The following is a 23,392-nucleotide window of genomic DNA, read 5'->3' as shown; positions in this document are numbered from 1 at the left end:
AGCTTCATAATAGATTCAGTAGTTGTTTCCCATTTTGTACCAAGGATTGATTAAGCCATGACATAAATCTGGACATGATACATTTTACTTGATACATTTTTTGAAGTAAAATTACTTTAAGTACAGTTTTCCTGGAAATTGTTTTTACTTTGATAACTTTTGATTACGTAAATGACTACAAGTAAGATACATAACTTTCAAGGCAGAGCTAGTAAATATGGTTTAAACATTAAGAATTGGTATTCTTAATATTTTGAATGAAAAGCATTCTGTTCTGATTTACATTTAATGCGGAGAGATTTTCATTTTGTTTGTTGTAGTTATAGAAAGAGCATTATGTTTTAACATGGGCTTAACTAGGGTACCTTTTGGTTATAGATCCTTTTGGATATGTGTTTCCAAATTTAATATTCATTTACAGTGATACAAATAGGAGGATAGAGGTGAATAGTAGAGACATAGAAGTGACCAATAGCACAGCTATATATATATCTCCTTCCTTTCATTTTTTTTATACACTACTGACTGTGTTTGGTTGGTTGGTTTTTGTTTAGTTTCATAAAGTATTTGGAAAGGTGTGGAACCATGTCCTATGGGAGATTTCAGTGTTTGCTTATGAAACAAAAAGATATCATCTGTCGGGAATATGACTTCAGAAATTTGGCTTTGGAGTTTTCCTGTATAGGAATTGCCAAACAACATAGGCAAGAATTTATAGTACTTTTCCAGATGGTGATTGTTAAACAATAATTGGAAGCTGTAGGAAAAACAGTATTTTGCATGAAGTAGGCATTTAGTCAACGTTGGTTAAACTGAAGAACATTTTACTAGATATTTAAGTGCTGTTCTCATAATTCTGAAAAAAAAAGACATACAAACTTTAACTCTGCTTAGACCAAAAAAAGAAACAACTGCTCTTCAAAATGAATTTTATAACTTTTAGAAAAGTTAACAGTAAAAAAAGTATATTTATTTTTAAAGTTGAAACCTTTCTAAGCCGTATAGTTCAATAAGTGAGTAATTTTTCTAACCAATCGTATAAATTTTGAGGTGCAAAGCTAGCAGATTCAGTCAGGCTTCTTTATGTTTGTCTAAGAATAATGGAGGTGAAAGTAGACAGGGAAAAATAGCTTCTCATTTATTTCTGTGACTTAAAGACATCCTATCATCTCCAATAGAATAGGCTACAGGAACCAACTTGATTTCCGTGCTGAGTAGAGCATGAGCTCAATTCATCTTCATTGAGTTCATTTTATTTATTAGGTAAAAGTGATGTTTACTGCATCAAGATTATGTGTAGCCATCTTATTGGGGCCGTTCAGTTTGCTATTGTAAACTTGATGTCAGGTTTCTTAAATATCTGTGTGTTGTTGTTGTTTATTTTTTTTAAAGAGATTTCCCAAAGTTGCCGATGGCTGGCTCATCTCCAAATACCTCTTCAAGGTACTCTATGCTGGTGATGCCTCCTGCCACTGAGCTGCACGGCAGCATGGAATTGACTTACTGGGGAGGGCTGTATCAGTTAAGTGATCTTTCTTAGTACATTGCATGGGTTTTGCAAAGCTTTCTATTTTTGTTTTTGTTAATCCAGAGGGCAGAACTATGCTTTATGCTAATTTTTAAATCAAAAGCTTTTTGTGAATCCACACAATATAATAATCCATTTGCTCTCCTTCTCCTACATGACCCCTCTATATTTCTATTAAGTTTCATGGTTTTAAGCACAATTTTATTAATCATGCATCTCTGTGTTATTTATATTTTATTATAATATAAGACTTATTGGTTATTTTCTCAGTTTTATAAGTGCTGTGTAGTAATATTTGTATTACATGCAAACTGGGTCTCAGGGAAGCTGTGTGAATTTCTAGAGTTACTCAGTAAAACATACATGGGTGCTGTCAACAGTAACTGTTTCACTGTTCTTGAACCACTAGTGGAAGTATATTTCTTAGTTTCCTTTCTTCCAGGTAGAATATATGCCTTTATTCACTTACTCAAAACTTTTTTATTGAGTTCCTGTTGTATGCAAAGCACTGCTAGGCCTCTGTGCTAATGACCTAGCCTTTTATTATATTTTTCACTTAGAAAAGAAATACATAGTTATTATTTTTAAAGATTACTTATAATAAGAAAGGTAGAAAGTAGAAAACAAATGTCTTCTCATTTCCTCAATCCTGATCCCCACAAACAATCCTTTAAACAATTTAATGTCCCCTATGTATAACCTTAATCACTACTGAAACACATTATTCTTGATTTCTTCAGGGCTACACGTTTATGCGTGGCTCTCTGTGTGGACGTCAGCCCTCGGTACTCTAATTCAGTCTACTGGTATTCTAAGCTTTATGTTAAAAAATGCTGGTGGAAGAAAAAAACAAAACCTTTGAACTCTGCTTGGAAAGATGGTAAAATTACCTGGATAAAAAAGCCTATGAAGTAAAATTCAGTTTTCAGATTTTTGGTGAACCTGGTTATCTTAATATTTTTTTGTTTTGGAAGATTAAGAATTGACTAATTTTTATGGTGTAGATACATACTTTAGATGTTTGTTTGTGATCAATTCCTTACCAGTGAACAAGACATTAATTGTCAGTACCAAAGCGTAGTAATTACATTTTATAGATTAGTGACTGTGATTCATAGTTGCTAAATGATTTACTTGAGGCACCTTGTAAGTAACCTAGTGAGCTAGCTGTATTAAGTACAGTTGAGTATCTAATCTAGACTCAGACTTCTTCAGATCAGCTGAAAGTGTAATTAAAGGGTTTTTTTTAAAGTGTTTAAATTTGTTCTTTTTTTAAAAACATTAACATGAGACTTTATCTAGAAAATTAATCAAGGTCGTAATTTTACTTTCAAACCTGGGTTGTCTGATAAATATAAGCTTCAACTAATAGTAGTACTTTTTAAAAGGAAAAGATTCTGACCTTTTGTTGACATGGGAATTTTCTCTATTCAGTAAAAAGATAGTAGAAAATATTAAACTAATTTTCATAAGTTAGCAGTAAGAAATTTAGGATTGCTGCTATAAAATTTACAGTGAAAAATTAAGTACTGAAATATTAATATATTGGCAACAATAAATCCATAAGTAACCAGTTTCCTTTAAGTATCTGAAACTTTTGCAATATCAGAGTAGCTTATTAAAATTAAAATGGGACTGTATTTTATTGCTTGTCTAGATGAATAGCAGCTCCAAGGTAATAGTCTTTGTTGTTATCATCTAGGTGATATATTGTAGCACTAACAAAACTTAAGCTTGTGAGACCAGTCTTACATTGGCTCTTTACATAGCGAAGTACTAATACAAAGGGTGGAGAAAGGAAGTCACTTAACAGATTCATTTATATTTTATATTATCAAACGATGATGTGTCATTAGCCACTACTAAATAGAGAACCACTTTGGAAAGTTTAGTTCTTGTTTTTAGAAGGTCTCATCTTGCCATAAAATAAGATAAAAGCAAAACACGAGTATATTGCATGATGTGACTATATTATTTAAGTTAGATATCTTAAAAAATATTAAGGTAGGTATCTAAAGTAATATTAAGTTAGGTGTCTAAGTTAAATAAAGAAGAGTAATTTTAGAATAACATTGGATCTTAGAGATCACAGGCCATTTTAAGTTGCTGAAAATGAGGCAGTTTAGTGGGAAAGACATCACGTAGCTGGTTAGTAGCAGATCTTTTAGTCTAGCAAACTTTCATCATTTATTTCTGTGCTTAAAATGCATTAGAGTTGGATTGATGGGTTGGGAATAAGTTTTGAAAAGCTTGTTTAACTTTGTCTTTGGTAAAAAGTCAACTACTAAAAACATATAAAATTGAAAGCACTTTATACACTTACACTTGTCAGCAACGTTAAAAAGAGAATTGTTAGTGACAGCATAATTCTTCTCCTGAATAAAATTTCTTCAAAATGTAGGCTAGTTAGCTTCTTGCTATGTGATTTGCTTTTCTGGTTCTTTTTAAAGGAAATGAGAATATCTTTGGAGTGGTTATTTATTACCTCAATAATTATTTTTAAAGGCATGATCACCCTGTAGCTTTGTTTTTTAATTTTCCTGTTGAATACTGGTTACAGACTAATAGCCCAAGTACATCTTTTGCTAGCAGTTAATCTGTGTTTAAGTAAAAGTGATGTTCGAGTAATAATATCTCAAATAACCAATTGAACACTTCCATTATTTTTAATTAACTTCAACCTTTTTCATAGATGCAGAAATTATTTAATTATTTAAATAAAACCCTAGGATACATGGACAATTTACATGAGAGTTCATTTGGAGGTTCTAACAAGGGACTCTTAACCCACATCCTTCTGAATGTGAAAAATTCAGGGTCTTGATTTAAAAACTTCATTTTGGAAATGATGCACATGAAAGAGAAAGGAAGGCAGAATCAAGTCAAGTCATCCTCTCATCTAGTTTGTTGAGTAGGTAGCAGTGTTGGGAAGATACTACTGGTATACTTAAGGCCCTGCAAGTCATGGCAACATGTCATTTTGTTAATTGTTTAGTTTCTCAGTTCGTTAGCTAGGAAATCTTGTCATTGTCTCTTGGGTGAACGTCTTGTAGACAGCATATCCTACACATAGCAGGAATCCGAAGGATTTAGCGCCCATTCCTTTTCTGTTTAACCTAAGCCTAGACTTTTAGTTTCTCAATATCTTTGTTTCCTCTCCTCCAAAAGGGGGCTCTGTTATATTCTTTTGGTTTTCAACAGCTCTACTTTGAAACGTCTCATAAATTAATTTACTCAGTCATGCCAAACTCATGAGAAGATTTAAAATAAAGTCACCAGAGAAATCTTGTGACTCTCCTTTTGAGGTCCCTGGCAGTGTATGGTACTCCATTTCTTGAGGGAAGTGTGGTAGCTATTCCTCATTTTTAAATTGCGGGACAATCCCAATTAATAGAAGCCAAGGAAAATTAGTCAAGACTAGATTTTAGAGAGGTAAATTTAGAATGGTTGATATGGTAAAAGGTTGGATTAGGGAGTAAATTTTAAAGATTTTTCTAGATTCTAAGCAAGTAATGGGAAAAACTTCACTGTGCATCTCATTCCCACTTTGGAATGCAAGGGGACCTTGGGTCTCTTGACTATTTGTATGATAATAGTAATAACAGTAGTAATCATTGTTAATATTTGTATTAGGCTGTATACTAATTGCTGCACATACATTATTTAATCCTCACAGCAGTATTATCATGTAGATACCACCATTATTGTCAATTTATAGAAGAAACTCAGATTGGTAGAGTGAAGTTAAGTCATTTGCTTAAGATTGCATGTCTAGAAAGTGATATAATTCTGGCCCACCAGGCTCAGAAGCTCATATTCTTACCATTAGGCATCTTGTTTCCTCTCCAAATGGCTAACAAATTGACAACATGAAAATTGCCCCAAAGACAGACTATACTGAGATCCTGTTCTAGGAACTTTTTTTAACTAAAGAAGAGAGGGGGCAAAGAAAAGTGATGGGGAGAGATTGAGAAAAAGAAGGAAGATTATAAACATTCCTATAGATTTGTATTTTTTGGTAGTAAGATTTAATTTTTAAGGAGACATTTGAGTTATATAGATGTTTGAGTAAAGATTTCTAGATGTTTTTGTATTTTTAGTTATTTGTAGACAAAGCTAAATGTATTTGTCCAGAATATTTGATATCTGTAATCTAGCATGCAGACATCTTGATACCAGGTTGTCACTGAGCTGTTTCTGTAAAAAGATACTAATTAGATTTTTTAAATTCAAATTTCTATATGCATTGCAATTAAGATTTTGTTTTGTGCTGATTAACCAGTCGATTTGTTTAGTAAATATTTATTAAATGCCCACTATGAGCCAAGCACTGTGTTAAGTGCTGGAGATAGAATTGAGGACAAACAAGATACAGTCCTTGCCTTAGTGATCTTACCACCTAATATGTGAGACAATCAAGTAAGCAGATAATTATAAGGGTAAGTAAGCTCAGGGTGATATGCCAGCACATAGGGAGGAGTAACTTACTGCAGAGATCACACGTGGCTTACCAGAAGAGGAGCCCTTGGAAGTGTCCTCCATGATGAATAGGGGTTACCTATCATGATATGTGAGCTTTCTGTTGGTTGAGTAACCATACTATTAGAAATACCAGGGGGATCTTTTAAAAAATACCAGTGTGTAGGCCCACCCCCAAAGATTCTGATTATTTAGTTTGGGTGGAGCCCAGACATGAGAACTTTTTAAAAGAAGCCCAGTCATTCTTATGGGCTGCCCTGGTTGGACACCACTCAGATATTTCAGACGTTGTTCCTAAAATGCTGCTTGTGGACGAGAACACTTTAACTCTTTTTGATGTTGCTTAGAGAGAACGTGTTACTGGGGAAAAGAAGATTGAGATAAATATTAACTGAAAACAAAGAAGCAGAGATTTTAAAATATAAAAGCTAATCTTTCTTCATTAAGATTGAACAACTTCCCTAGGTAAGAATAATTATTCCAGACACCTGAAGAAATATTAAGATGTCTCTCATGTCCCATTTAAAAATATTCAGAGTAAAAAATTGTTCCCCTGGACCCACTACTCAAAGTCCTGCATAGAAATATTAATACTAATATAAGATACACACAAAAGAACATTTGTTCTTGAACAATACATAATTACCCAAATCTGGAAGATTAGAATAGTAAATGCCTGAAGGACTTCTCACAGGTTGGTGACTAGAAGAGAGCAGATGAATGACAGTTAGATGAAGGTTTGGTAGAATGGTGGTGAATGGGTGGGGATGATTAGTGAATGTAGGAGTCTCACTGATTATAGGTACTTACAGACCACACATTGTTTCATTTCTTTGAAGTATCCCTCTGAAGAGGAGAAAAAGTGTTGCCTTTTAAGTTTTTTCTGTTTTTCCAAGAAGAGGAAGCTTCAGGATGCAACTGGTGAAGTTTAAATTAACGCTTAACTAGAACCACAAAGAGGCATACCTGTGTGCTCTCTGAAAGACTGTGTTAGAATAACAGGATATTAACCTATAAGAGATTTTTTAGTGTCTAGACCCTTTTTACTTCATTTAATTTAATTTTATTGTTGAGAAAACTATGATCCAGATACATTAAATAAATTGCCCAAAGTAACACAACTAGGTAAAGGTAGAACGGGACCAGACTTAAGGCTTTTTGACCCCAGGTGCCCTTTCCACAATCGCACACTCTACTGACATTTATTTCTCAGAGTTTTATTCTTGAGTTTTGAATTTCTAGTCTAGTTTTATTTTGTATTACAATTTGTCTCCTGAAGGTCAAGTAACCTGGTTTGGTTATGAAAGTCCTCGTAGCTTCTGGGACTATATCAGAGTGGCTTGCCGGAAAGTTTCACAGAACTGTATCTGCAGCATTGAAAATATGGAAAATGTCAGTTCCTCTAGAGCTAAGGTAAGGCATAAATAATAATGTGCAGTATGTGTAATCTAATCCTAAACAATTTTGACCCAAATAGAAAATTTTGAGCTCTTTGCTATATAAAAGCTTTCTTTTCTTTGTTGGAATTAAGCACTTGACCAAATTTAACATCTTTCAGAGGCTTGTTTCATTTTTTATTTTTAGTAGCATGTAGTTATTTTAGAATGCTCTTGAATCTTCACTGTTGCCTTATAAATAGCAGGAAGGTATGAAGCTAGTAACTATGAATTTCTTTTTTGAGAAGCACAGTAAAATATTTCCTAGTCTATGAAGTTTCTACATTTCTTGAATTACCTAAATCAGTGACTCTTAGTGTCCTGCGCTGGCAGTCCATAATGTCAAAACTATTTTCACATAGTACCAAATTGTTACTTGCCTTTTGCACCGGGTTGATACTTGCACTGCTTATGCAGAAGCAATGGTGGGTAAAATTAACTGGTGCCTTAGCATAAATTAAAACAGTAGCATGAAACTACTAGTAGTCATTGAGTTCTTCCTCACCATACATGCAGTCTTAAAAACAAAAACAAAAACCAGTTTCACTTAATGTCCATGATGGTGAAGTAAACATTATTAATTTAATTAAATCTCAAGCTTTGAGAAGCTGTCTTTTTAATATCTTGAGTGACAAAATGGGAAGTATGTATACAGCGTATTGACATGTGATGGTTGTCTCAAGGAAACGTACTCATGCAGTAGTTTGAATTGTTAACTGAACTAGACACTTTTGTCATGTAATACTATTTTTACTTGAAAGAAAAACATTCAAACTATAGCCTTTTTAGACGTAGGCATTTTGTAGACATTTCATAAGTAAAGATGAATGAAGTAAACCTGTTCCTTCAAGAAAAACAGCTTGAGAGTATTTGTTGCCAATGGTAAAATGAAAGCTTTCCAGTAAAAATTAGAATTTTGGAAAACTTGTAGTGTATTCACCATCTTAACTCGATAACTTCCTAGTACTTAAATGCTTTTCTAATAACACTGATGTTGATATTAACAAAAATATATATTATTTAATGGAATGTGTCAGTATTTTGTAGACCTGCATAACTTATATTTTTTATTTTTTTAACATCTTTATTGGAGTATAACTGCTTCACAATGGTGTGTTAGTTTCTGCTTTATAACAAAGTGAATCAGTTATACATATACATATGTTCCCATATCTCTTCCCTCTTGCGTCTGATGTGTGGAATAATAAAATCATGCATGGGTAAAATATCCATTCAAAGTGTAAGAATGTAATACAGTATGAAACATTCATTGATATGGTTATAGAGTCCATGTTGCAATTAACCTTTAAGAAATTATCACTTACTGAGTTTCGATTAGAACCAAAGGAGAATATCATCCACAATTATCTGAAAAGGCTATTAAATGATTCCTTTTTCCAATTATGTATCTGTGTGAGGGTAGATTTTCTTCACATGCTTCAACCAGAACGACCCATTGCAACAGATAGAATGCTGAAGCAGATATCTAGTTCTCTTTTATTAAGCCATACATTAAAGAGATTTGTAAAAATGTAAAACAGAGGTCTCTTCTCTCTAATATTTTTTTTAGGGAAAGATATTTTTTCATAAAAATATGGTTTTCAGTGTTAACATATAATGAGTTCATTATTTTTTTAATAACTATATATTTTTAAAGTTTCCAGTTTTGACTTGTAGTGCAGTGAATATGGATAGATATAACCTATGTAAAAACCCTTTGGAGTCCTCAAAATTTTTAAGATTGTAAAGGTCTGAGCTGGTGACATAAGGTATGTTAGCTTTAGTATAGTAGTTTATTTATTTTTATTGGTTTGTCATAATAACTTTCCTTACCATTTTTGACACTTAAGAATTACAGAATGAAATAAAAATGAAGTAGAAAATAAAGGTTGAAAATATTAGATAGTTTTAAGTCGACATAATTTAATTCAATTCATTATTTGACAATCATAACCTAATAAATTACATGTCTGTATAATACACAAATGTATAACAATCATCTTTCAACAGTGTAGTTTCTAAGTTTATTGTTCCTGTATCCATTTTTATTTAGAAAGATTTTTTTTCTTATGGAAAATTTTTGGTTAGCAAAATTGACACATATATTGAAATTAAATATTTTGTAAAACATGGACCAAGTACCTAAATTTTAAAACAATTTATTTTTACTTTTTTTAATATAATTTTTAAAGGTTACTTTCCATTTACAGTTATTACAAAATATTGGCTCTATTCCCTATGCTGTATAGTGCATCCTTGTAGCCTGTCTTACACCCAGTAGTTTGTACCTTCCACTCTCCTACCCCTATACTGCCCCCCCATCCTTGTTAGGATAAGCAACCTTATCCCTTGTTCCTTCTATGATGTAAATTTAACATATTAGACCAATTTCTGAATATACTACTCACATCAACCATTTACATCCATGCATCCTTCCACCTGATAAATTTTTATTGAGCACCTATACCATGACAGAACTGTGAGTGTAGTCTTTAATACATTCTTATGACTTATGTCCCTAATCCTTCCTAGTTATTCCTGGTCTCATCTTCTTGTTTACTTTTTCCTTGTTCAGAAGCTGGCCTTGTCAGTGCTTTGTCCCAGAGGCTGGTTAGCCAAATTTTCTACTGAAAGAGGCAGAGACAGAGAGAGGGTGTTAATCACAGATACACCAGAATTACCAAATACTAGAACTTTGCAATAAGATATAGTATTGCAGAGAGGTCATTTTTATGTTCATTTTCTATTACTGATTCACAAATCTACCTCCTCTTTTAACTACCACTCGACTTTTCCTATCCCTAGTTCTTTAGTGTGATGGCCCCAAACCTGGAAGTGACACAAACTGGAGGGGCCCTGTAAACACTCCAGGCTTTTATTTGTGACCCCAGAAAGGCTATACCTTGGGAGTAAGGGGAATTCAGATGAAGACTAGCCTTCAAAAGACCTAAAAGCGGTGTCCTTAAGTGGTACAAGTTGATTTTCAAGTACACTGTCTGTCTACCAGAAGAAAAGCAAATCTACTCTAGAGAAAGGTAGCACTAGAGTTGCTACAAATTTTCCTCCACAGTGTCCATTATTTAATCAGAAATCACCAGGTATATACGGAAACAAGATTAAATGAATAAAACTAAGAAATATAAAAAAGACAATTGAAACAGACCTATGGGAGATGCAGATAATGAACTTTTAAGTAATTATGATATAAATAAAGAATAAAGATTAAGAATACTAGAGAACTGGAGTATATAAGAAAATCCAAATAGGAAGCTACAGGATATTCATTCTTATAGAACTTGTACAAAAATCGGTCGTTTGCTAAGTTGTAATTCACCTCAATGTATTTCAGAGGATTGAAATATAAGTATGTTCTCTAACCACAGTAGAATCAATAATAAAAAGATAACTAGAAAATGCTTATATAAGTTGAATTTGAGAAGAATTTCTAAATAACTCATGGATGAAAGAAGAAATTACACATGAAATTGAAAAATATTTGGTAAGTAATGATAATGAAAATATATAAAAAATTATGCTTAGAGGAGAATAGATAGGCTTAAATAGGCTTTTATGTATTTTTTTTAAAGAAAGGCTGAAAAATCAGTGATCAAAGCTTTCATCTCAAGAAGCTTAAAAAAAAGTAATAAACCCAAAGTAGAAGGAAAGAAATAATGAAGAGCAAAAATTCAATTAAATTGAAACAAATGTACACTAGAAGCATATCAACAAAACCAAAAGTTGGTGTTTTTTTAACTAATTAATTAATTTATTTTTGGCTGCGTTGGGTCTACGTTGCTGTGTGCTGGCTTTCTCTAGTTTCGGCCAGCAGGGGCTTCTCTTCATTGTGGTGCGCAGGCTTCTCGTGGCGTTGGCTTCTCTTGTTGCAGAGCACGGGCTCTAGGTGCGTAAGCTTCAGTACTTGTGGCAGACGGGCTCAGTAGTTGTGGCTCACAGGCTCTAAAGCGCAGGCTCAGTAGTTGTGGCACACGGGCTTAGCTGTTCCGTGGCATGTGGAATCTTCCTGGACCAGGGATCAAACCCGTACCCCCTGCATTGGCAGGTGGATTCTTAACCACTGTGCCATCAGGGAAGTCCCAGTTGGTGTTTTTAAAAAGATTAATATAACTGTTAAGTTTCTAGCAAGGCTACTCAAGAAAGAAAAGAAAAAGAGAGATTATAAATTACCAGTATCAGTAATGAAGAAGAGGTAAAACCCATCGACCCTACAGACATTAAAAATCCTAAAAGAAAATATTATGAATAACTTCACACCTATAAATTAAAAAATTTAAATGAAATGGGCAGATTATTTGAAAACTGTCACTTACAAAGCTAACACAAAAAGGAAGAAAGCCTCTGAATATTCTGATGTCTACTAAAGAAATTGACGCTATAATTTAAAATCTTCCCCTTGCAGCTCATTTTTAAATTGAGTTATCTTTTTCTTATGGATTTGTAAGAATTTTTGGCATTCTACAAATGAGATTCTTTTGTCAGATACATATAATGCAAGTATTTTTGTCCACTCTGTGATTTGTCTTTTTACTATCTTAAATGATTACAGTTCATCCCCTGAAATAGGAGGGAAGGTAGAGTGTATGGGTATTAGTTCAATTAGGTTGGTTGGTTTGGTGGCATGAGTTTCCTGTCTTCCAGTTGTGTCTATTTTTTGTTTCTTCATATAGTAAAGTAGGGATAGTATTGTAACCTGACTCACACACAGTTCTTGTGAGGATTAAATATCTTAATGTGTAAAACGCTCTTAAAACAGAGGTAAGCATGTATTAATTACATTCTTAAGAAGTGTTGACTATGTTTATTTTTTGGAAAAACCTTTAGTGGCAAACAAACAAATATTTATGTCTCCCAAACAATAACAGCCACCTTCAGTGGTTCACCATTATCTGATAAAGTCTAAAATCTTAAACCTAATTTTCAGCTTTTCCCCCTTTATGGCCCCAACAAGCTTTGTATCTTCTGTTTCTTTTGTTGAAAGAAAAGAAACTGTTAAAATCAGCACCATTTATTATGACAATATAACAAAGAATTCTACAAACATCTAAGGACAGGAAACTAGGTGCAGCCCAGTTCTGTGTGGATTGAAATTAATAAATCAGGAAGCAGGACTTTCCCCCATATTTCTTATCTTAACAATAGCACAGTCTCCTGTGTCTAACTTTCTCTGGAGAGCAGCTTTTCCCGCTTCTGTTTTAGAATGTAGCTTTTTGATTCAAGCCACTACTACTAGTCTCTGTGTCTTTTAGATGAAATTTTAAGAAACTTGAGACTGGGAGCTCATGCTTGCCTCTTCCTTCCTCTGTTCCAATCTGCTACAACTAACTGTAGGTTTCCCTGGGCTGACTCAGCAGAAACAATGGACTGAGCACAGGGCAAGCTAAGGGATTTTTAGGTTAAAAAAGGTGGGCAAACTGACTGGCATACTAATCACACCCATATCATTTCTTTATTTCCCAACAATACTGCTGCTTGTAGCCTGCTAGGTTGTTCTTTTTTTTTTAATTTATTGTAATTTTTTTTGGGCTGCATTGGGTCTTTGTTGCTGTGCGTGGGCTTTCTCTAGTTGTGGCGAGCGGGGGCTACTCTTTGTTGCGTTGCGTGGGCTTCTCGTTGCGGTGGCTTCTCATTGTGGAGCACAGGCTCTAGGCGCACGGGCTCAGTAGTTGTGGCTCGCGGGCTCTAGAGCACAGGCTCAGTAGTTGTGGCACACGGGCTTAGTTGCTCTGCGGCATGTGGAATCTTCTCGGACCAGGGCTCAAACCTGTGTCCCCTGCATTGGCAGGCGGCTTCTTAACCACTGCACCACCAGGGAAGTCCTAGCCTGCTAGGTTTTTCCACGTCTCGATTAACTCCGTTTTCATCCTTCTGTCCGACAGTTTTGGTGAATTCACTAGAGTTGTAGACACTTCTACAACTGTAGACATTTCAGTGCTTCTTTTTCTATACTGGTAGTCGACCATCATATATATTGGTTAGCGACACCTTTATTCTTAGCTGCCATTGCAGTGTTTTGAATTTCTATATAGTTAATCTTCATAGATTTTCTGGAGATGTGTGAAAGGGTTGAGTGAAAAGGAAAGTAATTGAATTATAAAATTCCCACTAAAAAATATAATCTTTATAGTCTTTCATTCTAAACAAAGAATCCAGAAGAAATGCTTTGGATTATAACAAAACTGGCTAGTCCCAACTATTGAATGATGTTATCTCTTTTCAAAAGTAAAATTAAATTTTTCATATTTTGTTAGAATTGTGTGTTTTCTCTGATTTTGTTCTAGAGTATGCTTCTGGGTGCTTTTGTTGTGCGTTTGTTTTTTCTGGTTTAAATTTTCGGTAATAGTCTTTAGAATATGCTCTGGAGGCACCAAATTCAGTAACTCATGATTTGGATGCATGATAAATAATGAAATTTGGTTGTCTGAAACGTTCCTCTGGAAAGACTAAACAAGTGGTGTGAAGGTGATTATTAATGAGAACGGACTCTTTTCTTCATGTTTTATAAGGGGGCTCATTTTAATTGGCATGTTGATTTGGGCATTGAAGTAAAGAGATATGTCTTGTGATTTCCTTCTATAATTCACAAGAAGTCTGTAACCCAAGTTAAGTCGATATTAATGGTTATGTCCCTTCAGATGCTAGAAAGTTAATCTGACATGATCTACCCTGTACCTTCAGAGAACAAAGTATATATTATATATAATTAAAATTTACCTCATCTTATCTACTTATTTTTTAGTCTTTATCAAATGCATATTTTGAGTTATTCTTTGCATATTAAAATGTTTATATTTTTATGACATAGCAGGCAAAATATATTTTAACTTCTAATTTTTTTTTTCATGTTTGATTCTTTCTTCTTCCTTTTAGGGTAGAGCCTGGATCAGAGTAGCACTCATGGAAAAACATTTATCTGAATACATCTCTACAGCTCTGAGAGACTTCAAAACAACCAGGTTTAAAAGTCCTTTTAATTTTCAATATATATTTAAAAGATTTACCAGAAGACTTAGCAGTAAGAATAGATGAAGACGCATTTGTTTTTAAAGTCCTTGCCTATTTTATTTCCTCCTTTTTGTACTTCTCAGATAAATCCACTGTCTTCTCAGGAAAATGCAGTTTCTCAACTAAACATACATCTTACCTTGGTTTGTCTTTTCAGGCCTCACATTCTGCCTGGAATATCTTTTTTCTGAACAATTTCTGATTCTTACTTTTTCAACACGTGAAGTTTCATTTTCTCCACAGACTTTTTTCTAACCAATTTGGAGAAAAATCTGTGAAATTCCTATAGCATTCTTTCTCTTTCCACACCACAATATTTATTTCTTTAATTCTTATATAATATAATTAATGGTTGCTCAATTGTCTTTTTAGGGCAGTCTATACCAGTGTTCTTCTTGGGTTGTAAGATGGTACATTGTGCAAAACAGGACTTTATTAATTTTTTATGATGGTCAGGAAAAGGTTCATATTAGGACAACAGTCATTCCTACTCAGCTGTGGTCTGCTAATCTATATTTATAGCTTTTGTTAAAGAAACCATTTTTTTTCCATTTCAGTAGTATTTGTAAATGAAAATATTCAATATTTTCAATATCCTAGATATGTACTATTCAATACAGTCACCACTAACCACATGCCACTGTGTAAATTAAAATTGAAATTAAGTAAAATTACTGGGTTCCCTGGTGACGCAGTGGTTAAGAATCCACCTGCCAACGCAGGGGACACGGTTTTGAGCCCTGATCCAGGAAGATCCCACATGCCGCGGAGCAGTGAAGCCTGTGGGCCACAACTACTGAGCCTGCACTGTAGAGCCCACGTGCCACAACTACTGAAGCCCGTGCACCTAGAGCCCATGCTCCGCAACAAGAGAAGCCACCTCAGTGAGAAGCCCGCGCACCGCAATGAAGAGTAGCCCCCACTCGCCGCAACTAGAGAAAGCCCACACGCAGTAACAAAGACCCAGCACAACCAAAAATAAATAAATAAAATAAATTAATTTATTTTTTAAAAAAGTAAAATTACTGATTCAGTTCTTCAGTTGCTTTATCACATTTTAGGTGTTCACTGGCCTTCTGTGGTTAATGGCAGCCAAATTGGACAGCACAGATATAGAACAGTGCTTCATAGCAGAAAGTTCTATCAGACAGCACTGCCTTAGACACTTCTAAATTACCATACTTATTGCTACCTCGTTAATTGTATTTCTTAAAGAAGAGAGTGTCTGTAAACCAGTTTTGACAGAAAATAAGGAATATATATACAGAAATCATGTATCTGGAATCTTAAGTTCATGTCCTGATGCCATATTTGACATTTTGGATTTTGAGAAAATCTGGGCCTTTATTATGACACATTCTTTTAGCTAACTAGCTAATATAGATTACAATATCTTTACTTAGGTGTCTTTATGTTTTTAGGTAATAAAACAATAAATTTTTTATTTGGAAGATACAAAGAGAAAATTATCATTATAAATTTGACCAGGATATAAAGACTTCTAACTCCAAGAAGCATTTGCATAAAGTAAATCTGATATATGCTTATTGAATTCTTTTAAAGCAGTATGATACTCTTGAGATATTTCTAAAGATAGACAGTGAGATGATGATAAACTCTTAGACATTTGAAATAAGTCTTATGCAATGAAACATTTGTTTTATTTATCATCACTAGTAAATACGTTTAATTATGGAAGATAATAAATATTGAAGATAATAAGGCTTCAAAAATAAAAGTAGTATCAGAATCTCATAGATCAAACCTAAAAATCCTAAATTAATGAAATCAAAACCAAGTTTATACCATAATTATCTCCTGTACAATAACAAGATAGTCTTTTCTAAATAGAAATTAAAGCATTAATAATCTCTCTAGGGTTTCCCTGGTGGTGCAGTGGTTAAGAATCCACCTGCCAATGCAGGGGACACGGGTTCAAGCCCTGGTCCAGGAAGATCCCACATGCCGCAGAGCAACTAAGCCCGTGTGCCACAACTACTGAGCCTGCTCTCTGGAGCACGCGAGCCACAACTACTGAGCCCATGTGCCACAACTACTGAAGCCCACATGCCTAGAGCCCGTGCTCCGCAACAAGAGAAGCCACTGCAATGAGAAGGCCACGTACCGCAACGAAGAGTAGCCCCCACTCGCCGCAACTAGAGGAAGCCCGCGTGCATCAACGAAGACCCAGTGTAGCCAAAAATAAATAAATAAATTTAAGAAAAAAAAATCTCTCTAAGTTGTTAGTCTTGTTTCTTAGTTTACACAATTGGGTGGGGTAGAAATAGTACTTGAATAGACTATTTTTAGAGTGAGTAGCTTAAATTTTTTAAGGGAAATCCTTTTTGCCTTGTTTTTAGGTATTAGCTGGGTTTTTTTTGAAAAAAGGAAGTGATTCAGCTGTAAAAAGTTCATGAAGTAAAAATATTCTTGTAACAATATATAAACATATATTACTCAAATAGAAACATGGCTTAGTATATGTTTATACACGCACAGAAATACATCATATTTATATACACAGATACACACACAGTATTTAAATGTGACTATGATGGCTCTGTAATTATCAAGAAATGAAGTAAGTAGTTACTTCAGAACTCTCATCCTAAAAGTTAACTAAAAAAGGCAGTTGCCAGAAGACGAAGTCTTTTTTTTAACTATTTACACTACTTATTTTTTATTAACTGAAATCAAACCAGAGAAACTTAATTATAAATAAATTTGATTGTGAACCCATAGCGAAAACATATGTATTTGGAAGATTACGTTTGTAAAATAACAAGCGTACTTTTAGAAAGAAGAGTTATTCCTTACCTTTTGTCTGGATGCTCCCTGACATAAGCGCTTGTAGAACAATAAAAAATGATCTCTAATTCTTTAGGAGTCTTGAGAGTATCTGAATCAAGTGATTTCTTCTTGTTCTACTCTTCACAGATAGAGAGTAATGAGGTCTTTTAAAATGGTGATACAAGTGTTTACCCCAGTACAGAAGGAGGAGCTACATGAGCTAAGACAGGCAGCTTGAAAGTACTGATCAGTGAAAATCCAAGGATAAGGACTGGGTAGAGGAACTGTGGGGAGCACAACTACGATAAATCTTCTGACGTACGTGACGATCGCTCCAAAGTATTAGAGAAATTCATGTGATCTTTTTGCTATGGTGGAGGATATCTTGGTGAGCAATTGAAAAAATCCTTGAAGAGTTTCACGGTTTACGGATTGGGGTGTTGTTGGGAAAGAGCCAGAGGTGGGAAGTTGGCAGACTCAAGAAGAGAATCCAAGCAAAAAAAAAAAAAGGAATTATTTTGGTAGGTTACTGGGAAAACCTAGAGATAGAGAAGTAAGGTAGAAACTGAATAATTTGCTCAAAGTTTTACTTTCTCCTCACCCGTGGCCTGAAAAATAATTAGAAAAGTTAAGCTAAAGAATACAAATGTGACATTTGAAACAAGATCGAAAATATTCTGGTAAGATTTTGAAGTAACAACTGTGGAAAATATAAAGTAGAGAAAAAATTACTCTGTGGAATCCTGTTTATTACCTTGCAGTTGCACCACAGTACTTCATTTATGATGACAAAAGTAGTGTTCAAAAAACGTTAATCTTCTCGATATGATAGTAGGAGTAAGAGAAGAGGAACGTATAAAGTAAAACTTCAAAATTACTCAGCTGTCACAAAGGGGGAAGAAAAAGGAATGGATAAACACTTTTCTAAAGGATAGAAGAGTAGATGGGGTAGTGATAAATTACCACACCTTTCAAGAACTAAGAAGGTCTTTAGGAATTTGAATGTTTGAAAGTTTTACATTATTAAGATGAAAAAAATACACGTGATTAAAATGTGCTTGTGGACTGCTGCCACACAGCACATATAAAGTTAACTCAAAATGGCTCAGACCTAAAAGTAAAGCTCTTAGAAGAGAACATAGATGTAAATCTGCATGACCTGGGATTAGATAGTAGTTTCTTAGACATGTTACTAAACACCCAAGCAGCAAAAGGAAAATAGATAAATTGGACAGAATCAAAATGAAAGCTTATCGCTTTGAAGAATATCTTCAAGAAAGTGAAAAAACAATCCACAGAACTGGAGAAAATATTTGCAAAGGCTATATCTGATAAGAGACTTGATTGTGAAATATATATGAAGAAGTCTTACAACTCAGTAATAAAATATTTTTAAATTTTAAAATGGGCAAAGAATCTGAATAGACATTTTTCCAAAGAAGGTACACAAATGACCAAGAAACACATGGAAGATGTGTAACATCAGTAGGCATCAGGGAAATGCAAATCTAAACTGCAAGATACCGCTGCGCACCTGCTAGGATGGCTATGATCAAAAGAACATATATGGGCTTCCCTGGTGGCACAGTGGTTGAGAGTCCGCCTGCCGATGCAGGGGACACGGGTTCGTGCCCCGGTCTGGGAGGATCCCACGTGCCGTGGAGCGGCTGGACCCGTGAGCCATGGCCGCTGAGCCTGCGCGTCCGGGGCCTGTGCTCCGCAGCGGGAGAGGCCACGACAGTGAGAGGCCCGTGTACCGCAAAAAAAAAAAAAAAAAGAATATATAATAACAAGTGTTGGCAAGGATGTGGAAACATTGCAACAATTATACATTGATTGTGGGAAAGTAAAATGATGCAACCACTTTGAAAAACAGCCTGGCAATTCCTCATAAAGTTAAACGTAGAGTTACTATATGTCCCAGCACATGAATCCTAGATAAATAGATACAGATATCCAAGAGAATTAAAACCATGTGTTCACAAAAAAAACATGTACACAGATGTTCACAGCAGCATAATCCATAAGAGCCAAAAAGGCGAGAGAACCCGAATATCCATCAACTGATGAAGGGGTAAGCAAAATGTCCATTCCATGCGGTGGAATATTATTCAGCCATAAAAAGGAATGAAAAGCTGCTGCTGCTGCTCTCCTGGTGCTTGCTTATGTGCTTGTTCTGTGGGACCCAGTACCTCATTTGTGAAGTGGTAGCTGAGGAGGATCTGGACCTCGCCACAGCCGATGAAAAGCCCAAGGAGTCAAGACTGAAGACAACAATCATATTAACAATCAAGACAATCTTTTTTTTTTTTTTTTTTTTTTTTGCGGTACGCGGGCCTCTCACTGCCGTGGCCTCTCCCGTTGCAGAGCACAGGCTCTGGATGCGCAGGCCCAGCGGCCATGGCTCACGGGCCCAGCCGCTCCACGGCATGTGGGATCTTCCCGGACCGGGGCACAAATCCGTGTCCCCTGCATCGGCAGGCGGACTCTCAACCACTGCGCCACCAGGGAAGCCCAAAGACAATCATTTTTGTTGTGATGGAATGTGTCTCCTGTCAGAGGCTGCTTTCTTCTAGATCCTATCCCCATTCAGTTCTTCCTTTAGTTATCACCTCTCTCTTTCCTCATCCTCAATCTCTTTCCCATTGCTGGATCATTCCCACCCACGTAGAAGCATATACTGGTATCTCCTACCTTAACAGCAAAAACTTCTCCCTTGAACCTGCATTTCCCTCTCATACTGCTCATTTCCACGTTCTGCTTCATCACCAGACTTCTCAAAAATCTTTATACACACTTTCATCTCCTTACCTGAGAGTCGCTCTTTATTCTCGTCCAGCTTCTGCCTCTCACCACTCCACCAAGGATAATTTTAAAAGAATACCAATAATCCACAAGCTACCCAGACGTAATGTGGACATTTCTCTGTCCACATTGTACTTCCTTGTACAGCTAAAATAGTTGAAAACTTCCTCTTTCTTGAAAAACCTCTCTGCTTTTAACTTATATAGCATTCCCTGGTTTTTCTTTCTCCCTCTGTAGTTGCCCTTCCTCAGGCTTCTTTTACTCTTCACAGCTTCTTAGTGTCAGTATTCTCTGGGCTCAGTCCTCTGTTGTCTACTCTTCTCAGAATTTCATCCATCTCCCTGGAACTTTACCAGCTGTATGGTGGCGGCACCACATTTACCAACTTTACCACCATACCTGCTGTATGGTGGCGGCACCACATTTAAACCTCTAGCTAGATAGTTCAGATTTCTTGATTCCGTGCCCCACCCCATCCTACAACCCCGTTGACCCACTTCTTGGCAAATGGTTTCGCTGCCCTACTTACATGGCTGACGAAGTCAGAATCTGAAATTCATGTTTGATTCCTCTTTCTCCTTCATTTTTTTAAATATAAATTTATTTTATTCTGGCTTCATTGGGTCTTCGTTGCTGCATGTGGGCTTTCTCTAGTTGCGGCGAGTGGGGGCTACTCTTCGTTGCAGTGCGCGGGCTTCTTATCGCGGTGCTTCTCTTGTTGTGGAACATGGGCTCTAGGCGCGCAGGCTCAGTAGCTGTGGCTCTCAGGCTCAGCCGTTGTGGCGCACGGGCTTAGTTGCTCCACGGCATGTGGGATCTTCCCGGACCGGGGCTCGAACCCCTGTCCCCTGCATTGGCAGGTGTCCCCTGCACTGCGCCACCAGGGAAGCCCCTCTCCTTCATTCTTTCCAGTCGTTCCAGTAGCAACTCTTTTCGATCCTATCTCCAAAATTTATCTCGAATCTACCCATTTACCTTTATCGCCATGGCTGCAAGTGTAATGCATACCTTTCTCATCTCTTGCTTATACTCCCCTATTGTCTTCCCAACTGAGATTCCGGTTTGCCCCCTCCCAGTAGCCACCCAGCTTCCAGCCAGTCTTAAAAGTAAAAGGGATCCTGTCAATTCCCACTTTAAACATTGAAATGGTTTCTCATTACTTTAGCCAGCAGGCTCTGCAAATACATTCCCTGGAGTCAGACCCTGGATTCGCCACTTTCTGGCTGTGGAATCTTGGGTAAATTGCTTACTCCCTCCATGGCATAGTATTTGGTGGTAAAGTTAAGCAAGATAATTCACGTAAAGCACTTATAACTGTGCCTGGCACTCAGTAAATGTTTACAATTATTGTTAATGTTATGTGGCCTACAGAGCCCTGGGTGATCAAACTTCTCTGGGCCTAAGGTCTCAGACTAAACACTTGAGAATGTCTTTCCTAATGACTTTCTTCAAAGTTGGGTTCTCCTTTATTTTTTCTCTACCTCAACAACTTATTTATTTACTTTATACTACTTACCATCTCTGATTATCTTTTTTCAGCCTGTCCTCTCCCCTAGACTATAAGCTCCATAAAGAGGGGTCATGTTTACCTTGTTCACCATTTTATCTATAGGATATATAGCACAGTTCTTGCTATATTATGTATTTATTGATAAATATAATTAAAGAATCTCACATTCTTAGCAAGACCTTTTGGAGATTTATTTTTTGGCCAGTTTTTCATCCTGATTCCATTTGACTTAGAATAGAACATTTCTTTATAATGCTGTAATTTGTTTTGTATGTCATGAGGGAGAATCTTCTTTATCTCCTCCCTTCAAGTTTCTTATGTAAGGGCTAAACTGGGGAAGAGAACAAGATGTTGATAAAGAAGTTTCTTTGGTTTATAAGATAAGCTTTCTCATATTTTAATATTGCACTTTTAGTGTGTGGAATAACTTATGACTCAAAAAAGGAAATTTTGAAGCATGATATTGTGCAGTATCAACATCATCTATTCTGATTGTTCACTTTGGATCCCACCCAAAGGATATTTGTTATTGAAGTACCTGAAAGGCCTTAAAATAGTCTTTCAGAATGAACACTAAGGATGGCATTATAGACACATATTTCAACTAAAATTAAATTATATGTGTTAATAAAAAGTATTATTCTTATTAGGGTATTATTTTAAATACTTTTTCTAGTTTCTAATATATTTCTAGTCAACATACAAATAATTGGAAAGAGTATACCTAATAGAAAGTGGGAGCTTTTCTTCCAGACCACAGTAATATCAAATAGTTGCTCACAGTTTTCCTTTGCTTCTAAAATACAAAACTTCTTTAAAGATATAGTCTACTGTATAAATCTTTAAACAGAAGTATTTAATATATTTTTCACCTTGGTACTTTCAATATTTATAATACATTTTTGCAAGTCAGTATGCTCTTTTGGTTAGATCCTGCTCATAAAAATATTTTCTTTAGAACAAAAAATATTTTCAACAAAAAAGGGAATTTTTTTAGTATATACCTTACTATTATTGGATTAGTCATCTTAGGCTTTGCTCTTGGCTCATTGGTTACATAATCTTGGTTATATAAGCAAACTTTATTAATGTTCCAATTTTTCTATGAGATAAAATGAAGAAATTGAAAGCTTACAGTCTTTAGAAGTCTTTGAAAATATTGATAACAAGAATCAGATTTTCAGTCAAAATTATTGATATGTTGGTTTAAGGGAATATAAAATAAATTTTTCCTAATAGCTTCTACCTCTCTAATATACATGAATGAGTGTGTTGTCTTTGATTAATTCTTTGATTAAATGATAGAAATATAATCTTTTGCAGATCACTTAGTATTCTTTTAAATATTGTTATTTTAAAAATTTGTTATCTCAAAGTTAGAAGTACATTTACTGAAAATTTTTTGTTTTTTTAACCAGGACTAATAATGAAAAGTTCAGCATACAATGGACAATTCTCTTAACTAGCCTTTCCTCTTCCATTTTTCCTCCCTTCCCTTCTGTTGCAGTGAAAACTGTTAAATTAAATCAGGTCTTTGCAGCATTATGCTTCATGCTTGGTTTTATTTGAGTGGAATTATTGATTTCACGTATAGCAAGCACTTCACTTATATAGGTTAGCTTAAAAAAATCAGTAGTAAAACAAAAGCCAAAAAACCTCAGTAAAACAATATGATATACACACACATAAATGACCTTTAGGCTTAAAATTTTTTCTAAAAACCAGTTAGTTTTTGTTTCAGGTATTTTTCATTAGTTCCTAATATAATATTAACATTAGGAAACAAGCAAGAATAGTTTTGATCTGACTCCTAGAATGTACTTT

At 35.2% G+C, this 23,392-nt stretch overlaps 1 protein-coding gene across 6 annotated transcripts in view; it reads left to right on the top strand.

Annotated features, from left to right (window-relative positions):
- The window catches only part of RUNDC3B (RUN domain containing 3B), a 147,676-nt gene that overhangs the window by 58,445 nt on the left and 65,839 nt on the right, over positions 1–23,392 (top strand). For 2 of the 6 annotated variants that reach the window (XM_030857041.2, XM_030857039.2), the window contains exons 3-5: positions 1,393–1,443; positions 7,287–7,420; positions 14,329–14,414. In XM_030857041.2, the coding sequence (XP_030712901.1) occupies positions 1,393–1,443; positions 7,287–7,420; positions 14,329–14,414 (271 nt within the window). Of the gene's footprint in view, positions 1–1,392; positions 1,522–2,268; positions 2,409–7,286; positions 7,421–14,328; positions 14,415–23,392 lie in introns of those variants that run through there. The other 4 variants (XM_030857042.2, XM_030857040.2, XM_060304714.1 and 1 more) reach the window with 3 other exon arrangements.

The sequence above is a fragment of the Globicephala melas genome, chromosome 9 (genome assembly GCF_963455315.2).
Source record: "Globicephala melas chromosome 9, mGloMel1.2, whole genome shotgun sequence".
Taxonomy (NCBI): Eukaryota; Metazoa; Chordata; class Mammalia; order Artiodactyla; family Delphinidae; genus Globicephala; species Globicephala melas.
Note: the sequence above shows the minus strand (reverse complement) of the source record. Positions and strands in the feature narration are given on the sequence as shown.